The sequence below is a fragment of the Eulemur rufifrons genome, chromosome 8, assembly GCF_041146395.1.
Source record: "Eulemur rufifrons isolate Redbay chromosome 8, OSU_ERuf_1, whole genome shotgun sequence".
NCBI classification, from domain to species: Eukaryota; Metazoa; Chordata; class Mammalia; order Primates; family Lemuridae; genus Eulemur; species Eulemur rufifrons.
The window spans coordinates 83199571-83213297 of NC_090990.1; the positions used below are offsets into that span (position 1 = coordinate 83199571).

A 13727-nucleotide genomic window follows, 5' to 3' on the forward strand; every position below is an offset into this window, starting at 1 on the left:
AAGTACACTTGGCATTCCATATCCTCAGGTTCCCCATCTGTGAATCCAACCAACTGCCACCTTAGAAAATTCAAGAATATAATAGTACCATTCATTAACATCAGTGAGGATGTCATCACACTCACATAGCCTCTGTACACTTCCAAGCATGAGTGAAAAAGGCAGACATCTTGCTATTATGAAAATAGTTTGACCATAAAGACCTCCTTGTACTTAGGCAATAGGAATACAGCCATAAATGAGCATTGTCCTTCCCTCAAGGAGCAACCTGAGGCTTTCTGAAACCACGTTCTTTAGATAGGAAATTATTTTCCACTTCATTCTGTGATTGTCATTTGTGTTAAATTTATTTAAGGAGGAGTTTGTAATAACTAGTACTTTGAGTATTCTCTTTTTAAAAATCAAGAACAAGGAGGGAAGTAAGAAAATCTAAGCTTTTTTTAAGGTTTATAGAATAATTTTGTAGGTGCTGATTGGCCTAGACTAGGAGTGTGTTTAATGTTTGGGCTTCTTTATTTTATTTTTGCATCTCTGAGAAATATATTTTTAGTTTTGCATGTTTTCAATTTTGTATAAATAGAATCATACTTTAATTTTTTTGATGACTTGATTATATTTAGCACAATTTTTATGATACCAAGCATCAGTTTTTTGTTTTTTTTTTTATTTCAGCATATTACGGGGGTACAAATGTTTAGGTTTTAGGTTTCATATATTGCCTTTGCCCTGCCTAAGTCAGAGCTTCAAGTGTGTCCATCCCCTAGACAGTGACACACTGCAGCCATTAGGTGTGAATATACCCATCCCCTCCTCCCCGCTCCCACTTGCCCGACACCCGATGAATGTTATTACTATATGTGCACGTAAGTGTTGATGAATTAATGCCAGTTTGATGGTGAGTACCTGTGGTGCTTCTTTTTCCATTCTTGTGATACTTCACTTAGTAGAATGGGCTCCAGCTCTGTCCAGGGTAATACAAGAGGTGCTAGATCACCGTTGCTTTTTGTGGCTGAGTTATAACTCCGTGGTATACATATACCACATTTTATTATCCACTCATGTTTGGTGGGCACTTGGATTGTTTCCACGTCTTTGCAATTGTGAATCGTGCTGCCATAAACATTCGAGTGTGGATGTCTTTTTTATAGAGTGTCTTTTATTCCTTTGGGTAGAATGGGCTTCTTTATTTTAAATGGACAATTTAGTTAAAATTTGAGTGATAAACAATTCTATGCTATGAAATTAATACAGTAATCTCCCTTGTCTTAGCTCATCAGGCTGCCATAATGAAATACTATAGACTGGGTGGCTTAAACAACAGAAATTTATTTCTCACAGTTCTGGAGGCTAGAACTCTGAGATAGGGGGACAGTATGGTTCAGTTCTGATGAGGGCTGTCTACGTAGCTTGCACACTTTATTCTCATGGCAGATATGGCAAGCTCTGATATGTCTTCATATAAGGACACTAATCCCATCATGACACTCATGAGCTCATCTAAATCTTCCAAAGGCCCCATCTCCAAATACCGGCACACACAGGCTTTAGGACTTCAACACATGACACACACCAGTCCATAAACACTCCCCCCCCTCTTTTTTTTTTTGAGACAGTCTCACTCTGTTGCCCGGGCTGGAGTGCCATGGCGTCAGCCTAGCTCACAGCAACCTCAAACTCCTGGGCTCAAGCGATCCTTCTGCCTCAGCCTCCCCAGTAGCTGGAATTACAGGCATGAGCCACCATGCCCGGCTAATTTTTTCTCTATATACTTTTAGTTGTCCAGCTAATTTCTTTCTATTTTTAGTGGAGACAGGGTCTCACTCTTGCTCAGGCTGGTCTCGAACTCCTGAGCTCAAATGATCCACCCGCCTCTGCCTCCCAGAGTGCTAGGATTACAGGCGTGAGCCACCGGCCCAGCCAGTTTTTATTTTTAGTCAGGAATGGGTGTGTGCTTTTTCTGCATCTACAGTCATGTACTACATAACTATATTTCAGTTAACCACGGGCCACACATATGACAATGGTCCAATAAGATTATATTAATAATACCGTATTTTTAACGTGCCTTTTCTGTGTTTAGAAGTGCTTAGATACACAAATACTTAACATCATGTTATAGTTGCCTACAGTATTTAGTACGGTAACATGCTGTACAGGTTTGTAGCCTAGCAGCAATAGGCTATATCATATAGCACAGGTAGGCTGCTATATACATGTATGTATGTCTAGTAGGCTGTAACATCTAGGTTTGTGTAGGTACACTCTGTGATGTTTGCCCAATGACAAAAACATCTAATGATACATTTATTAGACCATATCCTCATCATTAACTGACTTAGTGAGATGGTCATGTAGAATTTCTACTTTGGTTTGTTAATGTGATAAATTACATTGATTTTTGAATGGTAAACCAATCTTGCATTTCCAAGATAGATTTAAGTAATTTTTAAAAATCTTACATATTACTCACTAAGTTCCATTTCTGGGTTCTTTATTGTTTCGTGTAGATTTAAATTTCAATGTAGTGTAATTTTTCTTCGTTTGAAGGACTTCTTTGAACATTTCTTGTAGTACAAGTATGTTTGTGGTGAATTCAACTTCCTTTTTTTTTTTTTTTTTTTTTGAGACAGAGACTCACTCTGTTGCCCGGGCTAGAGTGCCATGATGTCAGCCTAGCTCAGAGCAACCTCAAACTCCTGGGCTCAAGCAATCCTCCTGCCTCAGCCTCTTGAGTAGCTGGGACTACAGGCATGTGCCACCATGCCCGGCTGATTTTTTCTATATATTTTTAGTTGTCCAGATAATTTCTTTCAATTTTTTAGTAGAGACAGGGTCTTGCTCTTGCTCAGGCTGGTCTCGAACTCCTGACCTCAAGCGATCCTCCTGCCTCAGTCTCCCAGAGTGCTAGGATTACAGGCGTGAGACACCGCACCTGGCCTCAGCTTTCTTATGTCTGAGAAAAGCCTTTATTTTGTCTTCGTTTTTAAAAGATATGTTTGCTACACATGCAATTCTAGTGATGTTTTTTTCTTTCAATACTTTAAGCATGTGGCTCCACTGTTTCCTTGCTTGCATCATTTCCAATGAGGATTCTGCTGTTACTGTTTCTTTATACATAAAGTTATTTTTTTTTCCTCTTGCTGCTTTTCAGGTTTTATCACTGATTTTGAATAATTTGATTATGATGGGCTTTAGTGTCATTTTCTTCATGTTTCTTATGCTTGGGCTCTGTTGAATCTCTCATCTGGGTTTGTAGTTTTCATCAAATTTGTAACATTTTTGGCCGTTACTTTTTAAGTCTCTTAAGCTCCTCTGTGTGTAACACCAATTACACATAGTTTAGACTGCCTGAAGTTGTCTCAAGGTTAATTAATACTCTGGGGTGTTTTTTTGTTTGTTTGTTTGTTTGTTTGTTTTTACTTTTTATTTTTAGCTATCCAGATCATTTCTTTCTATTTTTAGTAGAGACTGGGTCTCGCTCTTGCTCAGGCTGGTCTTGAACTCCTGACCTTCAGCGATCCTCCCGCCTCGGCCTTCCAGAGTGCTAGGATTACAGGTGTGAGCCACCGCGCCCGGCCACTCTGGGTTTTTTTTAAGTTATTTTTTTCTCTTCATCTTTCATTTTGGATTGTGTTGATGGCTTCAAGTTCACTATCACTTTGATAGTGTCTAAAATACTACTAATCCCTTGCATTGTATTTTTTTATTTCTGTAAGTTTTGATATTGTTATATCTTTCGTATCTCTATTTGTATTTAGTCTTTAGCTTGTTGAATATTTAGAATACAGCTGCAAAATAACTTTTAACCTTATTGTCCACTAATTCTAACATCTGTGTCAGTGCTGTGTTGGTTTCAGTTGACTGATTTTTTTTTTCTTTAATATGATTCCTATTTTCCTGGGTTTGCTTGCTTGCTTGAATGATAATTTTTGATTGGATGCTACATTGTGGATTTTACCTTCTTGGGTGCTGGATATTTTTTAATTTTTTTATAAATATTCTTTTATTCTGGAATTCATTTAAGTTACTGGGAAATAGTCAAGTCTTTACAAGCATTGCTTTAAGATTTGGTAGACAAGATCAGAGCAGTGTTTACTTTAGGGTAATTGTTAACCACTACTGAGGCAGGCTTTTCTGAGTACTCTACCTAATGCCCAGTGAATGGTGATGCCTTTTTAGTCTGGCTGGTGAGAACAGGTATGATTCCCCGTCCTTTGTGAGCTGCAGGCACTGCTCCCCCCCCCCCCCCCCCCCCGATCCTCTCAGGTGGTTCTTTCCTGGCTCTGGGTAGTTTTCCTTGAACATACACAGATTGGTACTCTGCTGAATACTCAGGGGGACCCTTTGCAGATCTGTGGCATTTTTCTCTTTGTAGAGCTCTCTTTCCAGTATTATATCCTGGCTATCTTAATCTCCCTGAATTTTTAACTTCTTTTTTTGAACTTAGAGACTGCCAGCCTCTACTTTAGTTACCTTCTCACTGTCATGGCCTAGGAAATTTGCAGGCAATAAGTTCAGGCAACCAGATGGCTCACCTGGTTTTCCATCTGTCAGGGATGCCTGTTCTTTCTTGCCTGGTGTTCAATGTCTTAAGCTGTTTTATGTAGAGAGAGTCTAGTTTTTTTATTTTTTCAATGTGGAAAATAAATCTGGTCCCTATTAAATGTCATCTTGGTTTAAAGTGTAAGCCTATTTCCCTTGACCATTACTTGGAAAATCAATAGGTAACCATGATTCCTTTCATTTTAGGCATCCAGACAGGAATTAAATTTTTTAAAAATATTTTTAAATAAATTATACAAAGGGAAAGTAAGTCGTGGTGGTACTTTTTCTGGGTTGCTTTTGATATTTTGTCTGAAAAGTAATCTTTTTTTTTATTTATTTTTTTGAGACACAGTCTCACACTGTTGCCTGGGCTAGAGTGCCGTGGCGTCAAACTAGCTCACAGCAACCTCGAACTCCTGAGCTCAAGCGATCCTACTGCCTCAGCCTCCCGAATAGCTGGGACGACAGGCATGCGCCACCATGCCCGGCTAATTTTATATATATTTTTTTAGTTATCCATATAATTTCTTTCTATTTTTAGTAGAGATGGGGTCTCGCTCTCGCTCAGGCTGGTCTTGAACTCCTGAGCTCAAACGATCCACCCGCCTCGGCCTCCCAGAGTGCTGGGATTACAGGCATGAGCCACCGCACCCGGCCTTGAAAAGTAATCTTAATTTTTGAACAGGTTGCTAGCTTTTCTCTCAAGTATATGTTGAATCTAATTGAGAGTTTCAGGGTGTCTTCCAAGTTTCTGAGAAGTAAGACACCAGAAAGCAAGTAGGTGGAATTAAACTTTGTTTTTTTTAGAGACAGTGTCTCATTGTGTTGCCCAGGGGCTGGAATGCAGTGGCAAGATCATATAGCTCAATACTACAGCCTTGAACCCCTGAGTTCAGGCGATCCTCCCACCTCGGCCTCTGGAGTAGCTAGGACTACAGGTATATACTACCACAGGAATGAACTTTGTTTTTGAACTATAAGTGCCACTCTTAACTGGTAAACCATTATAGTGGAATTGGCCTTTCTGATGTACCCAATTTTGTTCTTTATGGCTACAAAATCTGTGCCTTAGAAATGCATATTCTTTTGTCGCAGTAGGTATAGTAAGTCATAGTTTATCTTTTGATTGGTCTATCTTTTGATGACATTTATACTATAATATGTGTATTTGTGATTTACCGTTTTTTTTGTTTGTTTGTTTTTTTGGTATAGTGGGTACTATAAAACAAAAATAAGAGAAACTCATAAGCCTCTGAAAGCATACATTTGTTCTCTGTTCTAGGCTCTAAGTAGCTGAATCCTTGTCCATCTTTCTTACCTCAGAGTATATACCCACTATGTGTTTTGTTTACCTCATTTGGGAAAGAACATATACTAAAGGGCATGTGTCGACTAGTTTATTCATAGTGGAAGAAGAACCCTTTTACAGAATTTTGAACCTTAAAAAGGACTAATCAAAAAAGAATTTTAGAATTTATCACTTGACCTTTGACCTTATGTGGAACCTTTATTTTTGCTTTTAGGGACAATTTCTTTTTCTTTTTTTTTTTTTTGTGTGTGTTTGGAAGTTCCTTATAAAGGAAAATTTTTTGTTTTTATTTTACTTTTTGAAGTTTTTGGGTTTTGCTGTGTATATTTAAGGTTTACAATGTGCTGTTTTGATATACATAGTAAAATGATTACTACAGTTAAGCAAATTAACCTATCCATCAACTTCCATAGTTACCTTTGTGTGTGTGTAAGAGCACCTAAAATCTACTCTCACCAAATTTTCAGTGTACAATTCTGTATTATTAACTGTAGTTCTCATGATGTATATTAGATTTCTATACTTGTTCATCCTAAATAACTGGAAGGTTTACCCTCTGGTCCGCTTATCCCTATTTCCTCCCCTTCCCTGCCCTTGGTAACCACCATTCTACTCTGTTTCTATGTATTCAACTTTTTTCTTTTTGGATTCCACATCACATATAAGTGAGAACATGTAGTATTTGCCTTTCTGTGTCCTCCAGGATCATTCATGCTGTTGCCAGTGGCAGTATTTTCACTTTTTTTTTTTTTTTTTTTTTTTGGTGAGACAGGGTCTCACTCTGTCACCCAGGCTGGAGTGCAGTGGTACAATCATAGCTCACTGTAGCCTCCAACTCCAAGGCTCAAGTGATCCTTCTGCCTCAGCCACTGAATATCTGGGACTTCAGGCATGCACCATCACACCTGGCTAATTTTTATTTTTTGTAGAAAATGGGTCTTACCACGTTGCCCAAGCTGGTCTTAAACTCCTGGCCTAAAGTGATTCTCCTGCCTCAGCCTCCCAAACTGCTGGGATCACAGATGTGAGCCACCGTGCTCAGCCTAGAATTTTCTTTTTATGGTTGAATACTGTTCTGTTTTATTTATATTTACCATAATTTCTTTATCAATTCATCTGTCAGTGGGCACTTAGATTGTTTCCATAGGGCTATTGTGAGTTGCATTGCAGTGAACATGGGAGTGCAGATATCTCTACAAGGTGCTAATTTCATTTCCTTTGAGTGTATACCCAGAAGAAAGATTGCACGGTCAATATGGTAGGGTTTTGTTTTGTTTTAAGGAGACAGGGTCTTGCTATGTTGCCCAGGCTGGAATGCAAGGGCTATTCACATGCATGGTCATGGCGCACTGCAACCTCAAACTCCTGGGTTCAAGAGATTTCACCGCACCTCCCAAGTAGCTGGGACTAAAGGAACATGCCAGGCTCAGTAGCTCTATTTTTAATTTTTTGAGGACTAGTTCCATAATGGCTGTTCTAATTTATATACCCAGTGACTGTTTACGACGGCTGACTTTTCTGCATGCCCTCACCAACACTTATATTATCTTTTGCCTTTTTGTTAATAGCTAACAGATGTGAGGCCGTATCTCATTATAGTTTTGGTTTGCATTTCCCTGATGTATAGTGATGTTGAGCACCTTTTCTTATACATACTGATCATTGTTAGGTCTTTTTTGGAAAAATGTCTGTTCAGACCCATTTTTAAAATAGGTCATTTAGGGTTTTTTGCTCTTGAGTTGTGTGAGTTTTCTATATTGTTTGGATATTAACCCTTTAATATTTTCTCCTAATCATATGCTGCCTTTTCATTTTGTTGATTGTGTCCATTGCTGTACAGAAGCTTTTTAGTTTGATGTAGCTATTTATTTTTGCTTTTGTTGCATGAGCTTTTGATGTGGTATCCAAAAAGTCACTGCCAAAGCCAGTGTCAAGGAGCTTTTCCCCTGTCTTACAAATTTTATGGTTTCAGGTCTTACTTTTAGGTCTTTAATCCATATTAAGTTGGTTTTTGGGTATGGTATAAAATAGGAGTCCGATCTCATTCTTTTGCAGTTGTCCTAGCACCATTTATTGAATAGACTATCCTTTCCCATTGTGTCTTCTTGATGGCCTTGTTGAAAACTAGTTGACCATATTATGTTCTTGGGTTTACTTCTAGGTTCTTTATTCTGTTCCATTGATCTATGTGTTTTTATACCAGTACCATACTATTTTGATTACTAGCTTTGTGATATAATTTGAAATAAGGTGTGATACTTCCAACGTTATTTTCCTTTCTCAAGGTGATTTTGTCTGTTTGGGGGTCTTCTATGGTTCCATACAAGTTTTAGAATTTCTTTTTCCCCGTAAAAACTGGTGACATCGGAATTTCAGTAGGGATTACGTTGAATCTGTATATTGCTCTGGGTAGTATGGATATTTTAAAAATATTAACTCTTCTAATCCATGAATGTGAAAAATCTTTCCATTTGTGCCTTCAATTTCTTTTATCAACGTTTTACAGTTTTCAGAGTATAGATATTTCACTTTCCTGGTTAGATTTATTCCTAAGTACTTTATTTTTGATGCTCCAGTATTTTTGACAGGATTGTTTTCTTAATTTCTTTTTATATTAATTTTTTATGAAGGGGTGGGAGTTGTGGGGAGGAGGGGTGTTCAGTTGCCTTGTTTGTTTTTATTGAGACAGAGTCTGACTCTGTCACCCTGGGTAGAGTGTAGTGACATCATTGTAGCTCACTGCAACCTCCAGCTCCTAGGCTGAAGCAATCCTTCTGCCTCAGCCTCCCCAGCCTCCTGGGTAGCAGGGACTACAGGTGCGTGCTGCAATGCCCAGCTGGGTTTTTTTTTTAAAACTTCTTTTTGGTAAAGATGGGGTCTCACTCTTGCCCAGGCTAGTGTCGAACTCTTGAGCTCAAGCAAACCTTCTGCCTCGGCCTCCCAGAGTGCTAGGATTACAGGTGTGAACCACCAGGCCTGGCTGTTTTCTTAATTTCTTTTTCAGCTAGATTATTATTGGTGAAAAAAAATAATAACTGATTTTTCTATATTGATCTTGTATCCTCCTGCTTTACTGAATTCACTAGTTAGTTCTAATAGTTTTTTGGTGACGTATTTAGGATTTTCTATGTATAGGATCATGTCATCTGCAAACAGGGATAATGTTACCTTTTCCTTTCCGAAATGAATGCCTTTTATTTTGGTTCTTTGTCTAGTTGCTGTTGCTGGTGCTTCCCCATAGTATGTCAAACAGAACTGGTGAGAGTGGGCATCTTAGCCTTGTTCAAGATCTTAGAGGAAAAGCTTTCCGGTTTTTCCATTAATTATGATGTTACCTATGGGATTTTTGTAAATGGCATTTACTATGTTGAGAAATTTTTCTTCTGTACCTATTTTGTTGAGAGTTTTTATCATGAAAGAATGTTATGCTTTTTCTGTGTTTATTGAGGTGATCATTTGGTGTTTATCTTTTATTCTGTTAATATGTATCACATTGATTTGCTTATGTTAAACCAACCTTGTATCCTAGGGATAAATCACAGTTGGTCAGTGTATAATCTTTTTGATGTGTTGTTGAGAAAGATTGGGTATTCATTGTTTTGATATTACATAGGGAGATTTAGATTTGTTTTATAATTCTAAGCTCTAATGTTCTGTAATGGCTAGAATTAAATCAGATAGTCTGTAACTTTGTGGTTAAATTGTGTATAGTTGTGGTGTTCTCCCTTCGTTAAGAGTATGCACAAGCCGAACCTGCTATCTTATATTAGTTTTTGTTTCATTGTAAAATTGAATATTTTTATACATTTGCTTACTAGTATTATGTCTATAGTGAATTGTCAGTTCAAAGCCTTAATTCTTGTATTTCTTCAATTTGTTGAGTTCTTATAACATATACATTTTGCCAAATGTTTTTCTTTTCTCCATTGACTCTAAATTTAATTTTTTAACTACTGTTTAACTCTTGTGCTGGACAGAATGTTTAATTGGCTTGTTTCTTTTTCTTTCTTTTTTTTTTTTTTGAGACAGAGTCTTGCTCTTTTTGCTCTGGCTAGAGTGCCGTGGCATCAGCCTAGCTCACAGCAACCTCAAATTCCTGGGCTCAAGCAATCCTCCTACCTCAGCCTCCCAAGTAGCTGGGACTACAGGCATGCGCCACCGTGCCCGGCTAATTTCTTCCTGTATATATTTTTAGTTGTCCAGATAATTTCTTTCTATTTTTAGTAGAGACTGGGTCTCGCTTTTGCTCAGGCTGGTCTGGAACTCCTGACCTCGAGCAATCTTCCCACCTCGGCCTCCCAGAGTGCTAGGATTACAGGTGTGAGCCACCGTGCCCAGCTTGGCTTGTTTCTTAAAGCCTTGTTATGAAATGGATGCCTTTGTTCTAGTTAAAGTTGAAACTTTATTCAAAGCAAAGAAGAAATGTTACTGGCAGTGGGTTACATTTCTCAGGAGTACAGAGTGCTACGCTAGAGATAACCAGTTAGTAACTGAAGCCACAGGAGTTGATGAGATTCCCTACAGAGATGAGAAGGGAAGTGGGGCCAGTATGGAGGACATTAGAGGATGGAATGGGAGGAAAGATACTCCTTTTATTACAGCGATTCTCAAAACTACTTATACGTTAAAATCACCTGAAGAACTTTCTTTATAAAAAGAATTGATGCCTTGCCCTTCCAACCCCCATATTGGTATATTTGAAATCTCAAGGTAATTTTAATGTATAGCAGGGGTTGAGAATCACTGCTTAGAAAGCATCTTTTTATAGTAAGTTAGTAGGTCTTAAATTTTTTAAGTCTCAGAATCAAATCTGAAGAACTTGATAAAGCAGAGTGCTGGGTCCCACCCTTAAAGTTTGATTCAGTAGGTCTGGGATGGGGGCTGATAATTTGCATTTCTAACAAGTTTCCAAAGGATGCTGAGAACCACTGTAGCAATAGGTGGAGGAAGGAAAACATGAGTGTAGATACGGGTGGGCTTGTACATTTGATACTAGCAATTTTAACGAGTTCTTTTCTCATGATATTGCTTTCTAGAGATGATGTACAAAAAAGGTCTCCACCAAGAGTGTTGCTTGAGTAATAGTGATTGATGTTAAGAGAAGTCCAAGATTTGAGGATTCTTAGGTGTTAAATAACTTGAGAGCAAGTTGTCTTTTTCTTGATAAATTAGTTGTCTTTTCTCATCTGATGAATGTCTCTTTGAATCTTAATTTTGTCATAGAGTGAATATTTACGGTCCCTCTTTTGTCACTGTAAATGAATATTCTTCTTATATCTTTGTCCATGATACTGGTGAAAGTTGGCCAGCAGGATTTTGGGAGTATATCTCTTCATACCATCATCATTATTAACACTCTTGGGACATAATTAATTGTATGCATTCTTCTACATATGATACCAAATTGTGTCTGTATCAGTGTAGTTCTTTTGGTTGCAGGTGAGTCCTTTTCCAGTTTGTCTCAAGGAAAGGTGGTTTATTGTAAATGTATATTTGGAAAGCTAAGCAGATATCCACACTGTTACATGGGAGAAGGCAGAACAGTGTAATGGATTGAACCAGAAGCCTTAGTTTCAAATCCAGTCTAGTTTAATCTTCATATGTGAAACTGGGATACTAACTATACCATAAGGTCATAAGACTGAAATGAGATAATAAATGTGAGAATGCTTGATAAATTTTATGGGACTATGCAAACATTGAACATAGCATTTCAAATGCATATAAAATGACATCTCTATGTGTAGTGCCTATTCTCTAATTAACAAATGTAAAACCAATATATAAAATTATTTTTATAATGGTAAAGTCTACACAAGCTTCACTTTAATACTTTTTGCATGATAATAACTATTGTATACCATCTTTAATTCTCATGATTCAGTTCTCAATGTTTTTTTTTTAGCTATTCACAGTTTCTATGGTAGAATTATAATAACTACCTTCTCCCCTACTCTCACACTGGCCCCTCAGAAAAATCCCCTAGGTTGATATGTATATAACCTCATTAAATTGGAGGGAAATAATATGAGAGATAATTTGTGTCTTGTCTTCCTATTTATTAATAGACTAGCTTTGATTAGGGTGTACCTCCAAGATTAGGGTACATTAGCTCCAAAGATGAAGATTCTCTTTGTTTATATATGAATGTTCGTTAATATACTAATTATTTCGAACAACTTCTCATATATAAAGGGGCTTCATATGTGTTCTGGACAAAATGCACACCATTTCTTGAATACTTAATCCATAGCCATGAAATAGGTTATTTTTATGTACCTTGTTATGAGGAAGTGTTCTACCCTTTACAGAATGAGAAGAAAATACAATGTTCTTTCTATTCTAAACTCTTAAATTTAATAAAGATTTGGTGGGCACATATTGCCTGAAAACACAGGTATGCAATTTATAGGGGAATGATGTTGTCCTCCAGTCATTTGGATTCCATGCACATAAGCTGATGATATCAGTCATTTCAAGCCTATTAAACTGAATGTCTTTATTAAATAGTCTCAATAGGTTTATTATATTTGAACTATTCATCTCAACATTGATTATAACCCTCATTCTCCATGTTATAGTTAAGCAGTTATAAACCATAAAATGTTTGTCAAGTAGATGGTAGTTTATTATGATTTTTTGTGTATTTGTTATTGGAGCTTGACAATAATAAAGAGGTCTATGAAATTATCATTATGAGTTATTGATTGATTTCTTCATTTCTCAGGGGTTTTTTTTTCCCCAGAATTTCTGTGAACATTTGAATTTACTGAGTTTTTAGTCACTTAATAAATTCTAAAATTTTCCTTCTTATTTTTCTTTCTTATGTGCATCTTAAAGACTGGTTGTAAGGGGTGTGGCAGGAGGTTTTGGACTCGATGAGTTTCCACCGAAATGTCGGAGAAGTCAGGCCAGAGCACAAAAGCAAAGGATGGGAAAAAGTATGCAACACTGAGTTTATTTAATACTTACAAGGGTAAATCATTAGAAACTCAGAAAACAACAGGTGAGTAAAATCAGACGACATTTATGTTTTTCATGGTTTTGTTTTGGTATACTGCTGTTAGAAGCTAGGACAAATCTAAGTTAATGCAACCCTATTTACATTTGCCTTTTTATGTATACACACATTTTTCAGGGAGTATGAATTAAATATCTTATATTGAAAATTTAGAGCAAGGTACAGTAGCTCATGCCTATAATCCCAGCTACTTGGGAGGCTGAGGTGGGAGGGGTCACTTGAGCCCAGGAGTTAAGACCAGCCTGGGCAACAAAGTTGAGAGCTTGTCTCTTAAAACAAAAGAAAAGGAAAAAGAATAAAAAATTTACATTTTTCACAGAGCCCTTTAAAAGTATTTTTATTTTTCCCTATTTGTTGTGAGCAGAAAATAAGTAGAACTGTATGGCTCCAAAGGGGAACCTCAGTCAATGAGAATGAGAGGCATGAGGGTGGGGTATATATTAGTGGGTACTTACTATCTCTTTAATCGTAGAAGTCCTCTGTTTATTTCTTTCTTTCTTTTTTTTTCTTCAAACTTGGATACCTTGAGCCCAGTATATACAGTGAAAACTGGACCATGTATAGCACATTAGCAATATTCATTATGAACATAAAAGTCAACATATTTATTCTCTAACATTCTAAGTTTTGAGTTTGAAACATTCCCTGAAAAAATTTCAAAACCAATATTATCAAGGTTGTGGTTTTTTTGCAGTGTATTGGGTTGCATTGTTGAAATTTTTAAAGCATCTGTTTAATGGCTTGATTGTTTAATATTTCTATGCTGAATTGTGTTGCAGCTGTGTTGCTTGCTTTAAAAATTCTTGTTTTAAAATGCTACGAATGACTGTTCAGGAATTCCACTGATTCCTA

At 37.1% G+C, this 13727-nt stretch overlaps 1 protein-coding gene across 11 annotated transcripts in view; it reads left to right on the forward strand.

Moving 5' to 3' along the window:
• Positions 1-13727, forward strand: part of PRRC2C (proline rich coiled-coil 2C) — a 94623-nt gene that overhangs the window by 11381 nt on the left and 69515 nt on the right. For all 11 annotated transcript variants that reach the window (XM_069480215.1, XM_069480223.1, XM_069480218.1 and 8 more), the window contains exon 2: positions 12695-12860. In XM_069480215.1, the coding sequence (XP_069336316.1) occupies positions 12749-12860 (112 nt within the window). In that variant the 5' untranslated portion in view covers positions 12695-12748. The remainder of the gene's footprint in view (positions 1-12694; positions 12861-13727) is intronic.